We start from the raw sequence: 24926 nt of genomic DNA on the forward strand, positions 1-24926 counted from the left end.
TAAGATGAGATTCGTTAAACCAGCGAGAAGATCCAATTACGAGGGTTCCCATTAATAATTTTTATCATTGCATCCACCATAGAATGTAGTGAGCTGTACCCGCCTCCGTGACGGGTAAAAGGCCAGAACCGTGGAGATCATCAATCATCATTCTCCGCTAGCTAGGGCTAATCTATTACACCACCAATATTTAGCGCATGGCCCCGCATGTAAGCATCGGATAAGCACGTTTCCGATCATCTACATGTAATCCGGAGCCTTTCAAGCCATGGCAAGGGACTACTAAATCATAAATGTCTTGCAACTGCCAAGGATGGTCATTCAGGCCTTGCATTTACTGACATTCTCTCATCTACTGAAGAACCGGAACCATACAATTTAGCAAAACGTTCAACGAGGCAGAGCTGTGGTACATCATGACTCCACAGGCTGGACAATCCGACGCGAGACCTCGACAAGTCGGGGTCGGGGTCATCGGAATCGGCCGAATGGGCCGTCAACACGCGCTGAATTTACTCAGAACACCGTCCGCCAAGCTTATATGCGCCTGTTCTCCTGCGCAGGCTGATATGGACTGGGCTGGCAAGAGCTTGGCCCCCTATGGCGTTTCTATCTGGTCGTCCTTCGAAGATATGTTGAATGCCCCGGGACTGGAAGCGGTAGTGATAGCTTCCGCCACACCCTTTCACCAGCCTCAAACACTTGAGTGCATTAGACGAGGCATCCATGTGCTCTGCGAGAAGCCAGTCGCTGAGAATACCAGTCAGGTATGACCCAGGAAGTCCAGGCCCCATGTGAGGAATTCCACCGTAGAGCAATGTCTAACAAGCCAAAGGTAGAAGAGCTCCTCACAGTTGCCCGAGCCCATCCGACTGTAAAGGTCATGGTCGGATTCATGCGCAGATTTGATGAAAATTACCTGGATGCATTCTCGCGCATTGGGCGTGGGGAGATTGGCGAGCCGTTAGTGATTCGTTCTCAGGCCTACGACACGCTCGACACGAGTCCACAGTACAAAGAGTACCTCAAAGCAAGCGGTGGGATCTTCCTCGATGCAACCATTCATGACATCGACTTGGTGCTGTCCTTCTTTGGACGGGATGTTCGGCCAAAAGCCGTTTGGGCCGCAGGACTCAGATCCTATCATAAAGAACTGTCGACGACTATGGACGCAGACAACGCGGTCGGCATTTGCGAGTTTCACGATAGCAAGATCGCCTTCTTCTATAACTCAAGGACCTCCCCTCGTGGGTTTGACAACCAGACTGAGATCGTGGGCACCTCCGGGAAAATCTCCGTGAACCTCCTCTGTCGACAGAATAAGGTGGAGTCTGCGACAAAGATGGGATCAGAATCGAACCGACTGACAGCTGGTCTTCCCGCTACGCGGAATCTTTTGTGCATGGGGTGAAGGTATTTACTGATTCAATCCTCTACGACAACCCCATGCCTGTGACTTTAGAGGATGCGCTCAAATCTCTACAAATCGCAGAGGCGTTGCAACATAGTCTGGTTACCGGCGAGAAAGTGGAATTCTCCAATCTGAAGCCGAGAATCTAACGTCCAAGCCTAGGAGTTAGTAGGCTCACACTTCCTATAATCCTGGTACCGTACTACGGCCCCTTTAGCTTCTACCATATATTATTCACATTCTGTGTAAGACTCTGTTTCACATTCAATTGACTACACCGGACTAAAAGTGTAGGGAATGGACGTGACCATAATAGAAGCGCGCACAAACTTCATTCGATCAGAGATTCCATTCATGGCATAGCCACATAGTACAGCTCACATAAACCCCTAGATACAGCAATCTCCATTGTATATTGTAGCATTCATGGTTCAGGTACGCTCTACGGAATGGCTATATGTTTGTCTTGTTCAGGTACGTCATGCGAAAACTGAGCAAGCGCAACGACTCAACGGATAAGGGAATGGAAAATAAGAGTACTGCGGATCAATCGACCTGTGTTGAAATCACCATGAGCCGGCAGAAAAGGGAGTACTTCGCAGTACAGTCAATTTAAAACGAAGTTCAGTAGGAGAACTTTATCTGGGATATGGAGAAGAGTGCGAGCGATCGTTGCCAGTCGGCAGCTGCTTTCGGATGCCACAGTCGCTTGCTGGTTTATGGCCGTAACATAAATTGAGCGGAATTTAATCGGTAAACTCTGTAACAAACTAACCCTTTGGCCTGGGGTATAGCGCAGCCGTCAGTAGCCACCGTATAAGCGGACGTCCACAGGATTTGTTGTTATTATGGCGTTCCACTTAAACAATCGGTAAAAGTCGGCATGTATTGGATTGGTACGATAAAAATGAAAAACCACAGGAGTGTATCGAGTTGTCTTTCGTTCTCTTTTTCTTTTTTTTGTTTGGACGCCGGATGGGTTGCGATATAGGGCTAGTTCCGGTATGGCATCGAAATATATATATCTCTGGAAGCACATGGATGATGAGTACAGCGAATGCACAGCATTGATACTCTTTGAAATACTAAATGAAGTAACTATCTCTAAATATAAAATACATCACAACACCTTTAAAACCGAAATTCTGTTTATATTCATCATATTAGCTACCCTGACGGAAAGCCCTCAGGAGATTGTTAGTAAAGCCGATAGATTGCTAATGTATCACTGGTTCTGTTACCTTTGACCCATTTCCTACAGACTGATCATGATACAGCTGGACTGTTCTGGGGCAACACGTATATGTTCTCTATCGTCTAGTTATAGTATCAATTCAGGACAACCACTACTCCAACGAATGCACGGTGGTGATCTCTGGCAGCCACCTCTGCAAGGGCTGGCTGAACGAATAGGTTCTATAGATTCTATCGAGTGATTAACCTGGAGTCTTAGAGTATGCACCGATATTGAAAGTAAATCATAAAATCGAAACTGTTCTGACTGCCCAGATGGACCACTTCCCCCGGGATTAAGCGTAATAATTCAAAATACAGACGTCCTTCTGATGAATGACCACGACTCATAAAGGTAACCAGTAGAGAGTTGGCGCAAAGCCGAAGACCTAAGAAGTAGTTAATATCCGACTGTGCCCAAATTGTCTGCCCGGAGAGGACTTATCCAGTGCTCGACCGAGAGAAAGTTTGCACTATCACGGAAGATACAATACCCTAGTAGCCTGGGGTCGTCTAACGGCCTTGCAAATAATCTGGGGTAGTGGGGACCCCCGGACTTTATCCACCTCACTCACGTCTGTATATATCTATACCTTTCAAGCAAGATGATCCTGTCCACTCTTCAAAAGATTCCAATGCATCATTACAATTGTCTCTAACAACGTCAACCTACCAGATCACATTGACAAAAATGACGAAGCGTGCGTTCCTTGGCTTGAGAGGCACTCGCCTGACCACAATGATTATCTTGGTCGCTGGTGCTGAATTTCTGTAAGTGCAGAACGGCTCGCTACTGGACTGCTTGTCACTCATGGAACCGGTAGCCTTTTTGGCTATGACCAAGGGGTAGTTGGGGGAATCCTGAATTTACCCTCATTTACAAACACCTTCCCTTCCCTATGCACTACTGCAGCTTGTCTCGACGGGATGACAGCTGCAGAGAAGGACACCCGATCCACCACCCAAGGTATGTGAAAGCGTCGGCAGTTGTTTTATTGGTAGTGACTTTGACCAGGCATCGTGGTTGCTTGTTACAACTTAGGTTGCCTGGCTGGCGCCTTATCCACATTTAAGCTCGGCAACCGCTTCGGGCGACGAAAGCCTCTCTTTCTCGGATGCCTAATTGTCTCGATTGGCGCCATCCTCCAGGCATCCGCATCGACTCTCGTACAGTTTATTATCGGCCGGGTCATATGTGGGCTAGGGACGGGACTGAACACGGCAACCGTGCCTGTGTGGCAAGCTGAGTGTACCAAGCCACACCAGAGAGGGCCAATTATGGCAATTGAAACCTCACTGGTCCCAGCGGGCGTCATGGTTAGCTACTGGGTCGACTTTGGTCTCTCCTACGCAGAGCCAAGCCAGGCTGCATGGCGATTCCCCATCGCTTTGCAGTTGTTGTTTGCGTTTTTCGTTATGGGCTTTATCCTCTGGCTTCCGGAGTCACCCAGGTGGTTGGTACTCAAGGGCCAACGAGAGGAGGCTGCGGAAGTTCTCGGTGCTCTATACGACGTCTCTGACCGAGACGAGGCCATATTGCAGAATCTGAACGCTATTGATACAGCTATTGAAGCCGAAGCTTCCACAGATTGGCTCGCAGTGTTTCGGGAAGGGCCCGCAAGAGCCCGTACTCGAACCCTCATGGCAATCAGTATTCAAATCATGAGCCAGTTTTCGGGGATCAACGTCATTACTTTCTATGCGACGTCAATTTTCCAAAACGAAATCGGCTTGACACCGTTTGTCTCCCAAATCCTGTCCGGATGCCTCGGCACCGCTGGATTCATCGCGGCCATGGGGTCGATTCCCTTGATCAAATATGTCGGTCGGCGACAGGTTATGCTACTCAACCTCTGTGGCATGGGTGCGTCAATGATTGCACTCGCGGTGACCGAGAAGATCAAGGGGTACACGACAGGGATTGTGGCTGCCGTCTTTGTCTTTACTTTTATGATATCGTTTGGACTTGGATTTGCGCAGATCCCCTGGATCTACCCTGCGGAAATCACCCCTCTGGCAACCCGTGTGCAAGCCAATGCACTGTCTACAGCTACCAACTGGACTTCTGTCTTCATCGTCGTCATGATCACCCCAATCGCCTTGAACAGTATCGGGTGGCGCACATACCTTATCTTTGCGTGTTGTAGCGCATTCTTCATGGTCATAGCTTACTGCTGCTTTCCAGAGACAAGGAATCGCTCCCTGGAAGAAATCGAGCTTATTTTCAGCGAGTCATCCGGTCTCTTTGGAGCAGTCCAACAGGCTAGGCTCACACAGCATCATTTTGACAATGAAGGCGAACCTGCCAAGAATGTGGGACTAGCCTACTCTGAACACATCGAAAGTGCGTGAACATAACAGCGGGACAAGCAAGGGGTTGCGGTAGGGGTTGAGGTGAAAGGGCGTTGGGCCGTTATGTGTCGACGGCATCTACCTCCTTGAATGACTGTGGGTTCCATTCCATCTTGGCCTCTGACGGGATCTGCCATCCCTTGCTGGGCTTCATTACCACAACACAGAATTGTCCGGAAATGTGTTAAGTTTCTTACAGTAACAAACAGTCTTATCTAATCCTAGTAGAATTCTCCGTAAAAGTGCCGTTAAGGATACTGTGGCCAATACTAATAGGAAGACCTATACCTCGCGGGAGTATAGTGTGAATCATAATAGAAGGATGTTACTGGGATATATCATTTAAACCCGAACCTGACCAGCGGGCCACTCTCGTAAGGAGTATTCTAAAATACAGTATGACATGATAGAAGTTCGTAAGGAGTCATATATTGACTGTAATCTGGCGTCTTCCGCCGCATAATTCCTAAATTCCGACCCCTTGTTGCCCCTACTATATCACCAACCCAGTAGAGATACGAGGGCCTCAGACCCTCCCTGAGTCCTTGACCCCCAGCTACCAATGCTGACCCCCTTGGGTACTACCGGAAATGCCAGGGGAAAACCATGTCTCCTGATTATTTGGTGTCACTGCTTTCGCCATACCTTCCAATTTAGCAAAGCCCGTGAAACTACCACTTTCATAACCACACCCTCCTGGCCGTGGGGATAATAGGAGTTTTCTGTACTGTGCATCAGTAATTCCTCAAATACTACCAGGCGGTATCCAAGTCTACATTATTTTCCTTGGTATACTGTTTTTGCTTTTGCTTCCCTTAGCCCCGGATATTCAGTCACCAGCGATGAACTATGTACGAGAGTGGCTCTTAGGAGCTAAGGGAAAGGGAGAACCTATCACCGGGGTAAAGCCGTCCGTGGATGAGCCAGACATGTATCCAGTGCATCCCGTAGATCACATTAAAGATTGTCAAACGTTCGTGGCGATGGTCATGGTTTTCAATGATGCCCTTGATGCCGACATGCTTAGCGACTCCTTATCGAAGCTACTTGAAATTGGTGACTGGAGAAAACTGGGAGGTCGACTAAAAAGAGACGTAAGTACTATCTATATACGTGACGAATGAATGAGCAATGTTGCTGATCTCTCCCCCAGGCCGACGGCCGCCTTCAGATACAAGTCCCGCCAGAGTTTACGGCTGAGCAGCCAGCTATCACATACACGCACATTTGTCTGACCGAAATGAAAATCAGTGACCATCCAATAGCGAAGCAGCTTCCAACACGCACGGGTGACCCGTCCATGCAGACGCTGCCAGACAGTGCTGAATTCCGTACGCTACAAGTTCGCAACGACTTCCCAACGTCATTAGACGCCTTGATCGCAGCCGACCTGCCCCAAATTTCATTGCATATTCACTCGTTCCACGATGCCACAGTTGTCGGTTTTGCTTGGTCTCACACATTGATGGACGGTATCGGTTGGGCAGCATTGCTAAGGAATTGGTCACTCGTCATGGCCGGCCAAGTGGAGAAGGTGCCTCCTGTAGCAGGAGCTCGCCATGATATTCTTTCTTATTTGCCTCCTAGCGACTCGGACCAGGAAAAGCTATTCCCCAGTCATCTGCGTAACCTGCGGTTAGCCAAGTTTATCTGCCGGCTGGGATGGGAGAAGCTTACTGGCCCTACGAAGGTCTTCCGAGCCATGTACATGCCTAAGGTGAAGTATGACCTGTTAGTGAACAGAGCCAAAGACCAGGTCTCTCGAATTGCGACAGACGTTAACAAGAAGCTTTACATAAGTGAAGTTGATGCGCTGATAGCCTGGGTCACACAGCAAGTCGCTTTGTCGCAGCCGACGCCGAGGCCCGTGACAATCATGAGCATCATCAACTATCGTTACCGGCTGAAGGAGTTACTTAGGTTGGATGATGTGTATATGCAAAATATGCTCATGCTCTCCTATACGCTTTTGTCTGCGCAGGAAGCTCGCGGCGCGGTTGCACCGCTCGCTCTGAGTCACCGAGCGCAAGTCATGGAGCAAACGACAGAGCCACGAGTTGCTAGCTTTGTACAATGGCTCGGTAAGCAGATTGACACAGGCAAAAGTGTGGTACGCTTCTGTGGTGAACCAGACTCCACCATGATTTGGTTAAACTCCTTTACCAAATCCGAAATCATCAAAGTAACCGACTTTGCTCCTGCGGTGGTGCGCGTAGGAGAGGATGGGGAAACGCGGAGAAACCCTCGTGGCACGATGGTAAACTTCTTTTTCAAAGACCCAAATGAACCGGTACCGTCCCTGGACGCGCTGTATATACTTGCAAAAGATCACAGCGGCGGAACTTGGCTCCAAGGGAATTTCTCGGTGCAAGTGTGGGACGCCCTGGAGCAACAGATGAAGCTGTTGGTACAGGAAGGCTAACGGGAAAGCATTGTTGGATCCGTTAAATCATTCTGTTCGATTGAACTTCTTCGTATTATATGATTTCGAGCACCTCATTTACAAACAATGAAACATGATGTTGCAAATAGAGTGGCTAATGATTCTCTTCACGGTGAATTACTTAGCCTACCATGCTGATATTCGGACATTTAGATTTATATATTACAGTCTTTCGGTTGAGAAATCATATATTGTATGGAATTATGAAGTATGCAATATATTCACGGGACTATAATTCTGTCAAAATGCGACTGCAAGAGCTGCCATAGATCAGGTAACTTGGCTCGGGTTTTCAGACACCCAGGTTGAGCAAACAAAGGGGATACCTATGCCATCGATTTGCTATAGAAAGTAGGATATTAACCGGACATGAATTCTTAGCGTGAAAATATATATAGAGAAGGCTTGCTCCGCTTCGCTGCGTTGTGCAATAATCTATGAACCGTTTGGCGCCATCGCCTTGGTAGCTATAGGCACAAGCTTGGATCTACTAGCAATTTTCTTAGTCACCTCACTTATTGGGTCACTGCCCGTCAAGTCGAAGATGGTCAGTTCGCTCTTCAGCTCCATTGATAGCCAGTTGCGCAATTCCACTGCCACCAGGCTATCAACGCCGTACGCGTGGATCGGCTTGTCCGTATTAATATCGGTGGCGGGAACCGAGATGTGCTTGGCAATTTTGGCAAGTAGGAGTTGCTGTGCCATGTCATTGGCCTCATCCATTGATTTGCAGAGAGTGAGTTGGGTGGGAAGGTGACTCGTCTCCTCTTGGCCATCGCCACCGGCTGCATCCTGCCTCTGGATATCCATCTGCTGTAGATAAGAAAACGCCGCCAGAGACCGTAGCCAGTAAAAGTCGGCACTGTCATCAGTCTGCTTGACTAGCTGCTGGAGGCCTCCGCTACCTGCGCCGACGAGGATCTGCGCCGCCAAAGCTTCGTTGCCATCAACCGTACGTGAGAGTGCACATCGCAAGGCATGCATAAACTGCTGCTCTTCAATGCTTGTCTGCAATGTCCCTGTTAACACAAGAGAATAGAGGAAAATACCAAAAGGATGATACGTACCACTCTGACCTGACTGGTTCTCACTCGGGCCTCCTGGTGCTCTTCGACATAACCGATGCCCTTCATCATGCCAAGGTCAAGACTTTGGGCCGCGAGGCCTTTTTGCCGTCTGTAGTGCACTAGAGCGTCCTGGAATGTATTTCCTGCAGCATAATTGGCCTGTGAGACGGAACCGATGATGCCGGCAAGCGATGAGAGAACGATGAAGAAATCAAGCTCCGTTGGGAGAAGCTCATGGAGATTCCATGTGCCTGGGGTCTGTGTCAGTATCCGCGTGTGTATAGTAAAACCATTATCACCCACCTTGCACCTTGGGTCTTGTTGCAGTCACCCATTGGTCATAGCTCATCCTGTGGAAAAGACTGTCGGCAAGCACCATTGCGCCCTGAATAACACCTCGGATAGGTGGCATACTATGGGAAATATCATGAAGGATACTCCTCAGCTGAACCTTGTCAGCGACATCGCCGGCGTACGCCTTGGCCTCAACCCCTGCCTGTTTCAGTGTGTCCAGGACCTTTTTCCCCTCCGTTCGCGCAGCTCCAGAGCGGGAGATGAACGCAATATGACGGGCTCCGTTCTCCGCCATAAATACGGCCTGAGCTCGGCCCAGCCCACCAAGGCCACCGACAAGTAGATATGTTGCGTCTGATTTGAGGCGCAAGGGCACTTCTGCCCTCTGGCGAATCGGCACACGCGATGCGGCAGTGGCCTGGAGGATCAGCTTGCCAATATGACTTCCTCGTTGCATTTCGCGGAAAACGGTTTCCACCTCCGTGAAGTCACGAACAGTCATGGGGTGGATATAGTCGATGGCACCTTGTTCAAAAAGCTTCAGTACCTTCGCTACTAGCTTGCGGCAGCGGAGAGGTTCGTCAATCATCATGGCCTCGAGGTTCACGCCGGCAAAGACGGTGTTATTGACAAACGGTTTCATGTCCAGTCCACTGTTGCCCAGGATATCCTTCTTTCCAACTTCGATAAATCTACCATATGGTGCAAGGCAGTCCCAGCTCTGGCGCAAAGCCTCTCCAGCCAACGAATTGACAACAACATCCACACCGCGACCTCTTGTTACGCGCTTGATACCTTTGGCAAAAGAAAGATCACGCGAGCTGAAGATTCGGTCCGGTTCGACTCCCAGAGCCACAACTGCCTGTTTCTTGGCAGAAGATCCAACCGTACAATATATCTCTGCTTGCAACATCTTGGCAATCTGGATGAGGGCTTGGCCCAAACCTAGATTTTGTGTGAGGGATCAATACTTTATTGGTCCACGTGGTCAGAGAAGTATCTTACCTCCAGCGGCAGCATGAATAAGAACAGACTCGCCTTTTTCTAGTCTCGCTACCTCAACAAGGGACCGGTAGGCGGTGGCGTATGCGATTGGAATAGAAGCACCGTCTTCAAACGACATGTTGTCAGGCAGCTTCTGAACGACCGATTCATGAGCTCGGATATGAGTTCTCATCGCCCCAGGCCCGACAAAGAGCACACGGTCTCCACAAGAGAGGTCGGTCGTTTTGGAGCCTACACGAGTCACGGTACCACAAGCTTCGTGGCCGATGTCAGGGCGTTGGATCTGGCCCATCGCGATCATAATGTCCCTACCCTCTTGTCAGTTCTGAATCGTACCGCGGTACTTATATCTAGCTACTCACAAGAAGTTCAACGCGCAGGCTTTGACTTCTATTTCAACCTCCTGCTCCTTCAGTGGCTGGAGACCTGCGTCATCATCGACGAAATGAAGGGTATCGAGCATGCCGGGATGCCCAATGCTCAGTTTCAGCGGCCGGCCGAGCTGGCAAAGGTTGCCAATCTGCGCCTTGACGGTTGCTGCCTGGGTCGCGCATGTGAGACTATCATTCATAGCTGTATATGGCATATGGCGCGGAATGTGGAAGAGCCCTTCTCTCTCTTCCGTCTCCATTTCCTCGACTGTATTCTCATCCGTAGCAGTATCCCAGATGGTGCAGAGCCGTTTGCAAACTGCGGCACCTGTTGACTTTATATCACTGTCCAGCAGACGAGACAAGTGAAATTCGTAAAGCAGGCGCGAGGAGTCCTCCATTTTCACGCAGCGCATGACTCCAGACATCATCCGTTTTGCGGGATGGCCAGGGGTCTCCTCCGGGTCGGACCGTGTAACCCATAGAAGCTCTTGACTGTGAAGCAAAAGATGCTTGGCGTGTTCGAAATCATCCTTGGATACATCCTGAAAGAACGGCGCCTCGTAATCTAGCAGCGAAATTACTGACTTACCACTTGCCTCGACTACTGCTGTGGTGAGATCCTTGACGGCTACCATGTTGCCGAGCCGTTGGAAGCGCCGGCAGAGGTCTGAGGCAAGCGTGCTGGTAGAGATGCCGCAACTAGGTGGGACTACAATCACCACATCCCTGCATGACGTCTTGTGTGTCTTCGTACTGATGATTGTCGACAAACGGTAAGCCGTCGGATCATCATTATCGCCCAGAGATATGTCGGCACCCGAGAAGCCAGCTGCCAGAAGCGACTCGTGCCATTGAGACGGTCGTAGCAACGGCCCCTCTTGCCGGCCATCTTCAGCGGCCCACCATCCAGGCATTATTCCGAAGACGAAGCTGGCCAAGTCATTGGGATTGGTATACTCGCCCAGGACAAGGTTGCCATCAGCCTTGAGCAGTGTATGGCAGTGTTGCAGTGTCCTGTGGATGCTTTTGGTTGCGTGCAGGACCTGGATTAGTTAGCAATATTCCTTTGTACAATGTGTAATGGCAGTATCACGTACATTAACAGCCAGTACGACATCGTACGAGCCGGCCTCGAACCCCTGCTCAATGGGATCCCGGTCAATGTCCAACACCTTGTACTCCACGCGTCCCTCCCAGTCACGAAGTACCGTCCTTGCATTCTCGAACCATCCGGCAGAGATGTCGGTAAATGTCCAGGACGAGAAGAGAGGCGTGTCACTCCCAACTTGACTCAGCCGCTGCAGTAGTGGTAGTGTGCTGGAAGCTGTTCCCGCGCCAATTTCAATGACACGCAATGTCGGTTGCTTGTGCGCCCTCAGCGCAAACCATGTCTGCATATGCTCAGAATGTAGTTGTAGTCCGTATGTGTCTTGGTATGCTTTGGCGAGCAAGTCGTCCTGCCGAAGGGTCGCGATTGGGGTTGTCTCCTGCGCAAAAATGGCACCCAGAGCAAGATAAACGCGTTGCGCAAGTCGGCCATCGACGGGGTATTGTTCAATGAAGCTAGCAAAATCAGGTAGTTCCAGCGAAGGATGACAAGTTTTGCAGATATCAACAATGTTTGGGGGCGTTATGATGCCTGTTGCCTTATATCCACACCGCCGCTCCATCCACTCAGCATACTTAAGGAGATGAGGGGGCAAAGGCGCGTTGATACTGGGCCCGAGTTTTGCAAGTGCAAGCCTGCACATCTGTTTGATAAGACTGTCAGACATAGCGCAGAATCGGACCATGCCATCATGATCATCCTCTATCCGACTCATCTTCCGCAGCATCCGGTCGTCAATTAGTTTCACGTCCGGCTTCCAAACGGGGGCAGCATATAGCTTTGAGGATAGGACATCCGACGATTCAGGCATCTTTTGAATGGACCCCAGTCCGGTGAATTTGAAATCGTCAATGATGACGGCAGGAAGTAAGGCTTGCTCTTGCCTGTCTCTGATGAGTATAGATGCCGTTACTTCTCGCACTCCTGTAAGGGAGGACTCGGCCAGACCCTTCAATGTCGCGCCATAGCTGCGATCAATACCGTTGGAAACGAATAAATAGCCTGCACTAGTTGGGACCCAGGCCTGCTTCTCAACAGTGTCCATTCTCGGGACTGTGATCATCATGGACTGAAAGACGGCATCAAGCGTTGCCGGGTGTATTACATAGTCGCTCTCCTTAAATGCCGGCATGCATGCGCGCGTGTCCTGAATCATGGTCTCAAAGGCAAGCGTCAATCCATTTTGGTAAGCGTTGCGTAAACCCTGGAAGGTTTTCCCTGTTGCAATATGCTTAGTTTCACTGTGCGACGCATGGAAAGGTTCAGGGGATTAATTACCGAACTGGAGCCCCTGCTCCTCACAAAAGTTGTAGTGGCTCGATGGTGGTACTCTTGTCAGGCACAATGGTCGCTCGGAATTCCATCGCTCATTGTAGGCGACAATCTCCTCCCGGTCTTCTCTGCCACCATCAACCTCAGTGGTCTTGTTAGAGTATTGGATCCGCAGAAGGCCGGCGGCATGTTCGACGAACGTATCACTGTCCTGGCACGAGTAGTAGGAAAACTCAAACCATGTCCCGACACCGCTGCCAACCCGAGCTTTCTGCGCTTGAGGTTGATATGAACTTCTACCCCAATGTCATTGTTTGGAATAACTAGGGCCTTTGACACGGAAAGCTCTCGGAATTCGAAGCCTGAAACATCGGCGCTAGAGCCCTCGGTGGCCGCAATTTGCCTGGCAGCCTCAACGGCAGAGCAGATCATGCCTGCTGCGGGAAAGACAATATCGCCGTGGATTTTGTGGTCCAGAAGCCAAGGCAGATCCGAAACACGCAAATGGTTCTTCCATACTGGCTCGATGGGGTTGTATGATTCTAACCGCGAGCCGATCAGGTCATGTCTGGCAAACTGGGGCCGACGGTGGTTCCTAGACTGTCGGCTCTCGTGCCAGTACGATGTTGAGTGATTCCATTGATAGGTTGGCAGGTCAGTAAGGACCCCGGCAGAATCTTGCACGTTATTGACCTTTTGACACATGTTAAATACACATCTAATTTTAAACGTTGCATTGTGCGTGCGACTCACCTTGTCCAGCTTGACCGGAACTCCCATGGTCCACAGCGTGCCAGCGGCACCAACTGCCGTCCGAGATGCATCCTTCGCTCGCACAAGAATAGAATCGTATATCAAGTTCTCCAAAGCATCACGGTTCGCTTTATACTGCCTGATAGCTCCAGCGAGTGTAGAATGGGGACCAACCTCAAACAACAGACTTGGCGCTTTCGATTTGGCCTTCGGCTGTCTGTTGCCAACACTTGCGTACATCATGTCATCAAGAGCATCCACAAATTGGACAGTTGAACACAGATTTTGAACCCAGTAGTCTGCAGTCAGCTCGGACGTCGGTATCCAGCGGCCATATACAGTCGAGTAGAATGCGACAGACGAGGCAGAGAGTCGAGGCGAGATATCCTCAATGCTCTTTTTATAGTCAGCACTGACAGTAAGCATCTGCGAGCTGTGGTAGGCATTCTCGACTTGTAGCAGGCGGCAAAATGTCTTTTCTTGGGCAAAGGCCTCCTTGAGTTGCTCCAGAGCTGCCCTGTCACCAGCGAGGGTGACGTTGTCTGGGCTGTTGACACAGGCAATACCAATAGCACCACCAGTGCGGGCAATATAAGGTTGAACGTCTTCTACCGACAGCCCAACTGCCATCATACCGCCACCAGGTTTGCGCACTTGTGCCATCTTAGATACGAGGCCGCGGTGATAGGCAATCTTCAAGCTGTCCTCACGCGACAGGGCACCAGCGGCGTACGCGGCCGCCATTTCCCCCGAAGAGTGGCCGACTACTGCCATGGGCTTGATGTTCCAATACGCGGCAAGGTCCACAAGGGCAATTTGCAGGATCAGGCACAGTGGCTGTGAGTACTCGGCCTGCTTGACCTTGGACTCGACATCAGATTTGGGCAGCATCAGCTCCGCCCAGGCATCCCAGGCACAGCCCAGATCGGCTAGGCACGCTGCGGATCGTCGAACCGAGTCCGCAAACGGGGGGAAGCATACCAGCTCGCGACCCATCCCGTACCACTGGGCCCCTTGTCCCGTAAAGATAAAGGCCACATTGGGGGTGGTTGCGGCCTTGACGGGTTTGATTGTGTCGTCTCTCCATGCAGACGACAGCTCCTCGGCAGAGGAGGCAACGACAGCATGCCTCCACTGGAAAACAGATCGTCGCTCACTCAAGGTCCTAGCAAGCTGTGGTAGTGTGGGGGCTGTGTATGTGGATTCCACGTAGTCTGCATGCGCAGAGCGTTGTCGCGCTAAAGCCGCTTGTTCGGGGGCTGAGAGGATAAATACACGGGGCTGGACTAAGGCCCTGTCTTGTATCGTCCTTGGGAGTTTCCCTCGCAGCCGAAGATAATTGTACGCGTCGTCAAGAATGACATGAGCGTTGGTACCGCCGAATCCAAAGTTGTTGATTGAGCATCTTCGCACGTCACAGTCCGGCCAAGCTATCGAGGAAGTGGGTACGAGCATGTTGTGAGAGTCAAGCATGAGACGAGGGTTTACTGTGGCAAGGTTGAGATTGGGAGTGATCACACCGTTTTCAAGGCAGAGCACGGATTTGATGATGGCTGCCATACCAGCGGCCGCTTCGGTGTGCCCAACTCTGGACTTGACCGAACCACAATAGAGCGGCTGGCTTCGCGCAGTAGCAATCGTGTGGGAAATTGCGCGAACCTCTGCGCTGTCTCCAGCTTTGGTGCCAGTTCCGTGCAGCTCGACGTACTGGGTGTCTGCCGGGTCGAGATTGGCCATACGGTAGGTGTTGACTATCAACCTCGCTTGGGCTTCGGCGCTTGGCAGGGTAATACCGGCGGTCTAAACAAGGGGTCGTTAGTATTGATTTCACTTGGACAACGGCTAGGCTGTCTGCATTTTACGCACCCTGCCGTCCGAGTTGAGGCCAGTGCCGCGAATTACAGCCCGGATGGGGTCACCGTCACGCAGCGCATCGTCCATATGTTTCAGCACAATCATGGCTACCCCTTCTCCCCGCGCATACCCATCTGCCCGTGCGTCGAAGGAGAAACAACGGCCCTGTGGGCTAAGAAATCCAAGGGCACTGAGCCCGCAATAATCGTTGGGATCCAGGATGAGGTTTGCTCCGCCTACCAGCGCGCAGCGGGTGGGATTACGATCGGACCGTATCGTCTCGCAAGCTATGTGCAGGGCAGCCATGGAACTGGAGCATGCCGTATCGCAAGTGACTGATGGGCCTCGCAAATTACTACCCAATATTACTATGAGTTCAACAGACACCTCGACACATCACGGCCAGTACTTACTAGAACCAACTGATGCGATTGGAAAGAATGGAGAGCGAAGTGCCCGTCTTTGCATATTGTGGTGTGGCATGTATATCCCTTGATACGATCAACTTGTAGTCTTCGGAGAATGCACCCACAAAGCAGGCAGCATCGGTATTGGCAATGTCTGTGATCGGGATACCGGCGCTTTCTAAGCTCTCGTACGCAAGCTCAAGAAGCAGGCGCTGTTGAGGATCGTAGGACCGGGCTTCGGACGCGGAGCATGTAAAGAACGGAGCATCCCATTTCGACACGTCTTGCTCTAAGAAATAACCACCTTCGCAGACCTGGATAGCTCTTGTCAGTAAAAGGCTGGAACATCTTTTGGGTCTGTTTTGGGCGTGGGGTATTGGTTACTATGCTTCCACTGCGGTCTTTAGATGGGTGCCGAAATGCTTCTACGTTGAAGCGTGACGAGGAAATTTTCGTCCAAGCATCTTTTCCCTTCTGCAACATTGCGTGGAAGGCCTCTGGTGACTTGGCATCACCGGCGAAGCGGCATGCCATGCCAATGATTGCGATGTCTCCAGATGCCATGGTGAGGAACTTTCCGACTCAAAAGGAAATGGAGGGGGGGGGGAGGGGGGAAGATTGAAAGAGAAAAGGAAGGAGTAAAAGACAAGAAGCAAAAGAAGAATGTACAGAAGCCTGTCCAAAGATCGGGTTTAAAGTAACAGACTCGCCTGTAGAGGTCCACAGGAGCGAACAGGGATGATTATGAGGTCGACCGACGAGGAGTCCTTGTCCAACACTCATTCCCAGCTCGTATTTTATGCACAGATACGAGAACGTGAACGGCCATAATAAACAACTGAGAGAATTCTACTCTCTCGTGTTTATAAGGTTTCAATACCGATCGTCACGCAATCGGACGGTCGTCATTTCAAGCGCTAACGATAGTCTGTATCTTCTCGGGGGGTCCAGCTGCTTGCGACCCAACAGAGTTCAGTGATTGCTAAGTACCTCGACTATATGAAAAGTGTTTAAACAATGGCTTAGCTCAAGCTCTACAGAGTTTGGCAAGGGTAATGGGCTGCGTCAGCCGGCGATAATTTCCGTGCCTTGAGGACGCTGAACCTAGACTTCCCTATACAGCGGATACAAGGGATGAGACACATAACGGTCACAATGTCTGCTTCGGGGGGTTTTTAGTTTTCTATTGGTATTACATGTGTCAGAGCCCAGCGTGTGTCTAGTTTCCAAGGCCAGGAAGTATGCCGATCACATTCTTATTGTTGTCAAAATATTCATGGCTGAAAGGCAGGGGTTGATTAGTTTCATGGGTGCGTGCCTATCTAGGGCTAGATTCAACAAAAACTTGGGGTCTTGCACCGCGTATTCTCCTTGCAGTTTGAGACGTTGGCTGCTAGCCATATTGGCAAGGGCCTAGCTGCCGGACGCAAGGGGGAATTCCGACATCGAGGTTGTTTGTATGGTTCATTTCGGGTTTCTAGAAGAGTCCGACTCGCCCAAAGGCGCACTCAAATGGGATCAGTCGAGGACGGCTACAATTACTTCTACATCATTTCTGCCTTTGGCTGAGGAACAGTCCGCGGCGTTCCTTAAGTATGGCAATACCCTCTGCAACCTGTTCACCTCATGCTGGCAAAGCTCTTGGCGATCTCTCTCGCGGCCACGCGGACGATTACATATATCCGGTGCACCTACTAGACGGCGCCGAGTACCAACACTGTATTCTCACGTTATTTATTAAATTCAACGACATCCTCGATGCTGGGAAAATCAAGGATTCTCTCACCAGACTGCTAGAAATTGACGATTGGAAAAAGTTGGGTGGCCGATTCAGAACCAAGGTACACGAGGCGAGTACGCTCGAAGCAGACAGCCGGAAGCCAAGTAAGGCGTTTGAAATCCATGTCCCCAGAAAATACACTGCCGAACGTCCAGCAATCCAGTTCGCTCAGGAAGCATATGATGGAAGCATTTTCGAGCACCCTTTCGGCCGCCAGCTGCCTCAAGCTTCACATGATGGAGTTGCACTCAGTCCACCTCTCGACGAGCTTCGCCCATTCGGCCACGCCCCTGGGTTCCCCATGACGATGGCCGATCTGGTAGACAGGGACGCCCCGCAGCTATCTTTCAAAGTCATCACCTATACCGATGCGACGATCTTGGCCATCACCTTTTCTCACTGTACATGGGACGTATCGGGCCTACAAGGCTTCCTGAAGTCGCTCGGGCTGGTGCTAGATGGACGGGAGGATGAAGTGCCACCAATGTTGGGCGCGAAGGCTGACATACTATCGGAACTGACTAGCCACTACGACGGCTCCGGTTGTGACCCTGAATTGTTGACCGTACCAGGAGAGACAAAGGCGATGGGGCAGCCACCGGCACCGAATGCAGCCCTGGAGCAGCGTATAATCCGGGTTCCGTTGGAAAACATGCAACGGCTACATAGTCGTGTTGCCCTAGAGAATCCGACAGAAGACGAAGACGTGTTGTCGACGTACCAACTTGACGAGCTCTTCCTAGCCTTGATTGTGCAGCAAATCGCCAGAGCGCAGGCCGTACCACGCGCACTGAGGTTGCTCAACGTTTTCAACGCAAGGCTAGTTGTGCCACGCTTAGCCAAGGCAAGGGGCATTTATAGCCAGAATCTGGTCCTGCTCACGCCTCAAACCCTATCTAATGAGGCCGCGACAGGGCCTATGGGTCCAATTGCGCTCGCCCATCGCGAATGCCTCGCGCAATGTGCCGAGCCTCAAAGCATAACGAGGTCCCTGCATACGGTATTGGGCGCGATTGAATCCGAGCTCGACATCACGAGATTGATGGACAGCACGGATGCAGATTCCGTTCTGGTAAACAACTTGGTCCGCCTGTCCAGCCATATTGACCTCGATCTCAGTTCTGCGGTAGTTCGCCAGGGTGAAATATCGGCGACGAGAAGGAACGGGCTGGGGACTGCCGACTCGTGCTATTTGACTCTGCCTCCCAACTCGTACGGCATGATGCGGGTTACCACCCTAGGAAGTTACAATGGCAATTCCTGCTGGATGATTGGGGAACTCCCTCCACGGGCTTGGGAGTTGATTTACGAGGCTCTGGATGATCTGGAATGGTGAGCATACTAGGGATCATTGAAAAATGCGTATAGACCTCTTTTAATATAGGATTTGCCACCGTTGCGGGAAACTCGAGTTAATGTAAGGGATGATTATGCACTATCGGAAGTGAGGTGGCCTACCAAACTTGCCACTAATAAGGAGGTCGGATTACGGAAGAATCCCTTTAGAACAAACATAGTACTAGCTTAAGTAAAACTTAAACACGTCTAGTTCTACTTTGAAACTCGTTCTTATGGCATTTAGTATCTACGCTGACACATTCTGAGGATTTTACTCGATGGACTCATTCCTTGATAGAACCCTGCATTGGCTGCAAATGCCATACATGTCCCTTTTGACAGACCTACATACGCTTGCTGCCTGTGTCCCATGTCGCCCGACTGTGAAACAACAGCCACATCGATGTGGTGGTCCGTTATCATTTCTCTGCAGTTCCATTTGGCGTCCTTGCTACCCATCATAGGCTAACACTATACCGCAGGTAAGTAAAACGTCGAGATGACTCTGTACGAATAAGGCATGACACATACGTATTGTCCACCGTCCACCCTTAGCATTATACCCCTGAAGCCACGTGTAAGCCACGTGTAAGCCAACGGTAATTACCATATCATCTAGGAATATCGGATAGAAACATACGTCTGGAAATCATTGAAGTATGGCGAGACAAGGTACAGGCAGCCCTTGGCGATGTCCAGTGGTGTGACCATGCGTTGCACTGGAGCTTCTGTCGCTTGCACCTTAGCCATGTCAGCACTGAACTCTTCGCCCACGAACTCGGATACCAGAGCAGTATTGCCTAGAGATGGTGAGATGCCATTCACGCGGATGCCGCGATTGGAGTATTCCGCCGCGAGGCCTCGCGTCAGCAAGTCTACGGCGCCCTTCGTGGCGTTATAGTACAGCAAACCGCTGGTCGGCTTGGACGTCACACACGAAGAAATATTGACAATGCTTCCACGACCTTGCTTCAGGAAATGGGGCAAGACCACATTTATGGAATGGTAGATACTCTTCACGTTGATATCAAAGATACCTGTTGTCCATTAGCATCTTCGCTTGGGTATGATAAACCCTGCTCTTCTCACGGTCATATTCTGCTTCGGTCACATCCAGAGATGCTTTCCGGCGATAGGTCCATCCCGCGTTGTTTACCAGGATGTCCACTTGGCCGAATTGAGTCAGAGTTGTGTCCACTGCTTCTTGCCAGTCAACTGCCTTTGTTACATCAGCCTTGACAAAAGTGGCTACAAGGCCAGCTGTTGTGATATTGGTTGCCACCCTGCCACAGATAAGTCCAGAGCATTTCGGTTAGGAATGCGACGATATATACCTTTGCCCCCCTTCCTGGTTGATATCAAGAATGACCACTTTAGCACCTTCCTCGGCAAAGAGCTGAGCAATACCCTCTCCGAATCCTAGATCTGAGTCAGCGGTATAGATACGGGTGGTTGCTGGCTGTAGTCATACCGCTGCCACCACCAGTAACGAGCGCAACGAGGCCGTCAAGAAGTTTTTGGGGGGCCATGGCGCTATAAAAGTCAAAAATAGAGGCCGAATAGTAAAGAGCAACAGGAGGGTGGAGCCTGGTCGTGGTATGCCACAATGTTGCCCGCCCTGTATCTATTTATTTATGTATTTATTGCCTCTTGTGGTTCAAGAGAGCCAATATGTCAAGCCTTAAAATATTAACCGGACGGTAGAAAGTTCCAGGAGGCTTCACTGCAAAGGCCTGAGTGCTATAGGTATGTTCCAACTCATATCCTTATCCGTGTATGAGTTGCTTGATCACCCATGGAAGGACATACTAACTAGGGCGATGCGGGGATGCTTATCAATCGCGGGGACTAGGGTTACTGCTCCGGCTAAAGGGTACATCCGGACTGTGATTCCAGGCGGAGTCCCTAAGTTAGTCAGTATTTATCTGGCTAGTCGTTGAGGCATACGGATGGTAGGAGATCTATTGTGTTTCTTTCGTTTCGTTTTACGAGAGTTTGTGCAGCTTTAGTTTATGTTCCCGGAGACTTCTCTATATATATTATCAAGACTCAGAACGTTGCGAGAACACCACCACCAAACCTGCGCCAATTCACTATGGGAGCAGACAACGCCACGACAATTCGCTGGGGGATTATGGGTAAAGATTGCGCAAAACCCTCTGATCTGATACGTGGCACTTGCTTACCAAAAATAGCAACGGGGGAGATTGCCAAACTATTTGTCAAGGACCTCCTGATCGACCCGGCCACGCGCGGAACACACGACATTCGACATGTTGTCACTGCGGTGGCTTCCAGCTCATCCAAGGAGTCTGCAGACAGGTTTATTCGACATAATATCGCCTCCAAACTGTCGGAAGGTATCAGCTGCACCGCATACGGATCATACGAAGAGTTGGTGGAAGACGCCAACGTGGACGTTTTGTATATAGCAAGCCCACATTCGCACCATTATCAGAATTGCATGCTAGCACTCGAAAGCTCCAAGCCCATCCTTTGTGAGAAACCCCTCACGGTGAATGCCAAACAAGCCAGGGTGCTCTATGAAACGGCCCAGCGGCAGAACCTCTTCTTGATGGAAGCGGTTTGGACGCGGTATTTCCCTCTCAGTACTGCAGTGCGCCAATACATCCAAGACGGCTTGATCGGAGAGGTCCTGCGCGTCTATGTAGACAATTCGACTGGTGTGGACATTTCCAAGCTGAGCTCTACTCACAGATACCTAGACAAGGAGCTAGCCGGAGGAGCTCTCTTGGATATTGGTATTTATCCTTTGATATGGGTCTTTCAGACTCTGTATCACACGCGAGAGAAACATCAGCGACAGAAGCCTAGCCGAGTCGTGAGTCTGCTCACATACGAAAAGGCTTCCGGCACCGATCAAATGGCATCGGTTATGGTAGAGTTCCCATCTTCGACACCGTCGGGCACCTCAGTGGCGCACGGCATCATGTCTACCTCAATGATTCTTTCCAATGACGCAGATGGGAAGGGGTCGTCAGGTACCGCAGTGCGCATACAGGGGCTGGAGGGAGAGATTCAGATCGTCGGCCCAGTTCATCGGCCGGAGTCCGTGAGGATTATTCGCAAAGGGGAATGCAGGACAGTTCATTTCGAGATTCCGGCTGGTGGCCATGGCATGTACTGGGAGGCCGACGAGGCTGGACGGTGCATTCGGGACGGAAAGATCCAGAGCGATGTAATTCCCTGGGATGAGTCCGTGGCCATCATGGAGGTGGTGGATGAGATCCGGGCACAAGCGAATTATTCCTACCCCGAGCAGATTGAGTCAACGGAGTATCCCCTCAATTTGAAGAAGAAGGCTCCGTGATGCACTTAGAAGCGACTAAATGATCACAAATTTAACATTTATTCGGTTATTGCTTGGTCCATATATTGTAAAGGGATTATGTGCGGCTCATACAGAAGGTTACTTCACATGGAGTCTTGTAGTTCACGCAGGTATTGGCCCAATTTCCTTTTCATAATATATGTCGGAGCCCGGCGTCCGGTCCAGAACTCGAATTGGGCAGAGGCTACTTCAATAAAAATTTCCAAACCCGCTACACCAATCCAGCCTTGATTTGAGCATATACGAAGAAGCTCCGGAGACGGTAAGGAACTGTTGTAAGCGAGCTCCAGGTAGACACCTCCAGTTGGACTCTTTAACCACGCCGTAGGCACCGACACCGCCGGCTCGAATTCGACCCTATTCTCTTGGAGAAGCGGCGCTGGCATAATGCGGTCCCCAGGGATCGGTGAGCAGTTCACGATTACTGTGGGCAAACGCAAATTACTCGGCCAAGGGTCCTGCAGTGACTGGAAGATAGATATAGTAGCACGCTTGCCCTGGTTGTGCTCGGTGTTATCAGTCAGGTCGCCGCCACTGCTGCGATACATTCTCTCGAAGTGGTCTACGAGTTCCATGGCGTGTTCGGGGGTTCTATTGTAGATAAGTATGTGCCGGATACCCGATTGTATCAGCGCATAAATGGCAGCCCGCGCCATTCCGCCAGCACCGATGACAAGAGCGGTAGATACTGAGGTCACGGCGTTTACAGGAGACAGATGGCGGATAACACAGGCTCTGATACCCTTCCAATCGGTGTTTTCTCCATGAAGGGCTAGCACGGGACCGGCTCGATTGCGTTGCTCAGCTATAGAGAACTGGCGGTGGAGATTGCTGTCCGCTGCATTCTCGTGCCCCAAGTTCCGTATAGGCAAAATCGTGTTGACGGCCCCAATAAACCGAGCGTCGGAGCTCATAGATTTCAAGCGAGGAATGATAGCCGTCTTAAATGGAGACGACAGCCCTAAGCCCCCCATGTCATCCTCCTGCAATACGTCATTGAGTGTATCGAAAGTGTCCGTTTGTAATATGGAATAGATGTGGGGCATGCCGTAGACATCAAACGCAGAGTTGTGCAAGACAGGCGCGACACTGTATCGCACGTTCGATCCCATAACGAAGAATCGCAATGGCTCGCAAGTGAATGAGGCAAAGAGTGCAGCCTGCACTTGAGGTATGGTGATTGTTCCTGGCTCATCCCTAATGACATCTGGGTGAGCAACCGGCGTAAGTAACTTATTGAAGCACTGCGATGGTCGGCCCAGGCGATTCGTGTTATATGCAGACACCGGTAGTGGTCCCCCGTTGTTCATACTTTCGGCAAAGCACTGAGCGGCAGCATTATCAGAACGCGTAATGGCTGGCTGAGTAAGTTGCACAATATCACAACCCGCATCAACTGCTTTACGATACCACTCCAGTCGACGTTGTCCTGTCCAGCCCCCTGTCAGCCCAGGGTCCGAATCATAAAACCATCCGACGATTTTGGAATGGCCCTTTTGGTCTGTGACAGCTTGGATTTGAGCCTTCCCTTGTCGCAGGTCGACTGTGACGAATTCAGCTCCCACTCTAAGCCCCAGCTGAATGAGGTCAAAGTAATCTGGCTTCAGCTGAGACGGAGGTGAATTTCCCGACGTCGCATGGTATAATATGGGCTGGGTTGTGTGCCTCCGGAGAAATGCTAGTTGATCCACGACGTATTCCCACCAGTGATGACGAGTAGTATCCGTTTCCAGATATCCCTGGAGTAATAAATCAACCTGAACTTGTAGCACATCCGCGCAGCATGCTATTCGATCCAACTCAAAACCACAAGCTTTGAAGTCCCGAAAGGGGAGCTGAAGCGAGTAGGTGAAGATATCCCAGTCTGTACCAATGCCGATCTTCTCCTCGCGCTTGTCGTATATACTGCTGAGGAACCGTAAGAAGTCCGACTCGACATGCTTGAGAGACAGGGACCTGTAGGTAGGCCTTCCCGAAGTTGGGGTCAGGGCCTCGAAGAACGCCCCGCGATTCGATTCGACCCCAGATCGCAAACTTGTATCGTCTCGATTGAAGAAAGTGAGGTTCGAACAAGACAGATACACTGGCTCCTGCTCGCGCAGAACTTTGATTACATCCCCTTGCCATTTGCTTTCTAGGTTGGCTTGAAGCACGTGCCTGTCTCGCATGACATGCACTATTGGGAGTGTAGCAAGATACTCTCGTAGTAGATCCTGGCCCGCCTGTGTCTGGACACAGGACGAACTACACACGATGATATAGCGTCGCTGATGTTGTGCGAGGATAGCCTTTAGCACTGAGACTTCTTGGGCGCAGTAGGCATGGTGGCCATATTTCTCAATATACCCAGCGACTGAATACCCGGTTACTTTTTCGAACTGCAGCTTTTCGTCAACGACCTTCCACTTCAGGGCTCTGGAGGCTATAGTGGCTAGCGATGACTTTCCCGCGCATCGCATGCCAACTAAGACCAGAGATGCATCTTCTGCGAAGCTCGGCGGCATCGCGATCTGAGTCGACTATCGATGACAAGCAGAGTACGAGGTAGCAGCACACCAAGCCTTTTACAAGCCCATATCCCCTAGAACACTCGATCGACCTCGCAAGCTGGGTGGGATAATGCATTTGCAAAGTACCAATCCAGCCAGGCAGGCTGCTGCAGAGCCACCGGCCCCACATTCCGATGCGACATCGACTTTGCAAATCTCCCCCGGAAAGACATTATTTCCGGCCACTCGGGCACTTGTCCTCCAAGGTCAACCCTCCACGTCTAGAAAATGGATTCAGACAACGGGAAGCCTTGTGCCGATTACATACTGCAGGTTGGATCGTAGAACTCGGGGCACTTTCGCATCACGGTGTGTGTGGTGGTGGTGCGAGCCC

The 24926-nt window shown here is 50.7% G+C and overlaps 8 protein-coding genes across 8 annotated transcripts; 5 read left to right on the plus strand and 3 right to left on the minus strand.

Moving 5' to 3' along the window:
- Positions 1-416: 416 nt before the first annotated feature.
- On the plus strand, positions 417-1560 carry ABOM_007872 (uncharacterized protein; the record flags this gene model as incomplete). The annotated part of the gene is made up of 3 exons (XM_022535001.1): positions 417-767; positions 836-1373; positions 1463-1560. The coding sequence occupies 3 exons, from the start codon at positions 417-419 to the stop codon at positions 1558-1560; spliced, it is 987 nt and encodes a 328-aa protein (XP_022386055.1).
- A 1775-nt stretch (positions 1561-3335) lies between these two features.
- ABOM_007873 (sugar porter family MFS transporter) lies at positions 3336-4996 on the plus strand (the record flags this gene model as incomplete). Its single annotated transcript, XM_022535002.1, has 3 exons — positions 3336-3415; positions 3469-3611; positions 3660-4996. 3 exons carry the CDS (start codon positions 3336-3338, stop codon positions 4994-4996), a joined length of 1560 nt encoding a protein of 519 aa, XP_022386054.1.
- Positions 4997-5838: 842 nt separating this feature from the next.
- Positions 5839-7418, plus strand: ABOM_007874 (uncharacterized protein; the record flags this gene model as incomplete). The annotated part of the gene is made up of 2 exons (XM_022535003.1): positions 5839-6090; positions 6150-7418. The coding sequence occupies 2 exons, from the start codon at positions 5839-5841 to the stop codon at positions 7416-7418; spliced, it is 1521 nt and encodes a 506-aa protein (XP_022386053.1).
- Positions 7419-7874: 456 nt separating this feature from the next.
- ABOM_007875 (type I polyketide synthase) lies at positions 7875-16137 on the minus strand (the record flags this gene model as incomplete). The annotated part of the gene is made up of 12 exons (XM_022535004.1): positions 7875-8447; positions 8507-8757; positions 8810-9745; positions 9806-10113; positions 10168-11222; positions 11277-12505; positions 12566-12765; positions 12822-13252; positions 13313-15112; positions 15179-15521; positions 15580-15887; positions 15958-16137. The coding sequence occupies 12 exons, from the start codon at positions 16135-16137 to the stop codon at positions 7875-7877; spliced, it is 7614 nt and encodes a 2537-aa protein (XP_022386052.1).
- A 1031-nt stretch (positions 16138-17168) lies between these two features.
- Positions 17169-18689, plus strand: ABOM_007876 (uncharacterized protein; the record flags this gene model as incomplete). Its single annotated transcript, XM_022535005.1, has 1 exon — positions 17169-18689. One exon carries the CDS (start codon positions 17169-17171, stop codon positions 18687-18689), a length of 1521 nt encoding a protein of 506 aa, XP_022386051.1.
- A 617-nt stretch (positions 18690-19306) lies between these two features.
- On the minus strand, positions 19307-20220 carry ABOM_007877 (uncharacterized protein; the record flags this gene model as incomplete). The annotated part of the gene is made up of 4 exons (XM_022535006.1): positions 19307-19728; positions 19781-19974; positions 20026-20110; positions 20163-20220. The coding sequence occupies 4 exons, from the start codon at positions 20218-20220 to the stop codon at positions 19307-19309; spliced, it is 759 nt and encodes a 252-aa protein (XP_022386050.1).
- Positions 20221-20786: 566 nt separating this feature from the next.
- On the plus strand, positions 20787-22022 carry ABOM_007878 (Gfo/Idh/MocA family protein; the record flags this gene model as incomplete). The annotated part of the gene is made up of 1 exon (XM_022535007.1): positions 20787-22022. The coding sequence occupies one exon, from the start codon at positions 20787-20789 to the stop codon at positions 22020-22022; it is 1236 nt and encodes a 411-aa protein (XP_022386049.1).
- Positions 22023-22126: 104 nt separating this feature from the next.
- On the minus strand, positions 22127-24547 carry ABOM_007879 (uncharacterized protein; the record flags this gene model as incomplete). Its single annotated transcript, XM_022535008.1, has 1 exon — positions 22127-24547. The coding sequence occupies one exon, from the start codon at positions 24545-24547 to the stop codon at positions 22127-22129; it is 2421 nt and encodes an 806-aa protein (XP_022386048.1).
- Between the last annotated feature and the right edge of the window lie 379 nt (positions 24548-24926).

Source organism: Aspergillus bombycis (genome assembly GCF_001792695.1).
Source record: "Aspergillus bombycis strain NRRL26010 chromosome Unknown contig00091, whole genome shotgun sequence".
In the NCBI taxonomy this organism is placed as follows: Eukaryota; Fungi; Ascomycota; class Eurotiomycetes; order Eurotiales; family Aspergillaceae; genus Aspergillus; species Aspergillus bombycis.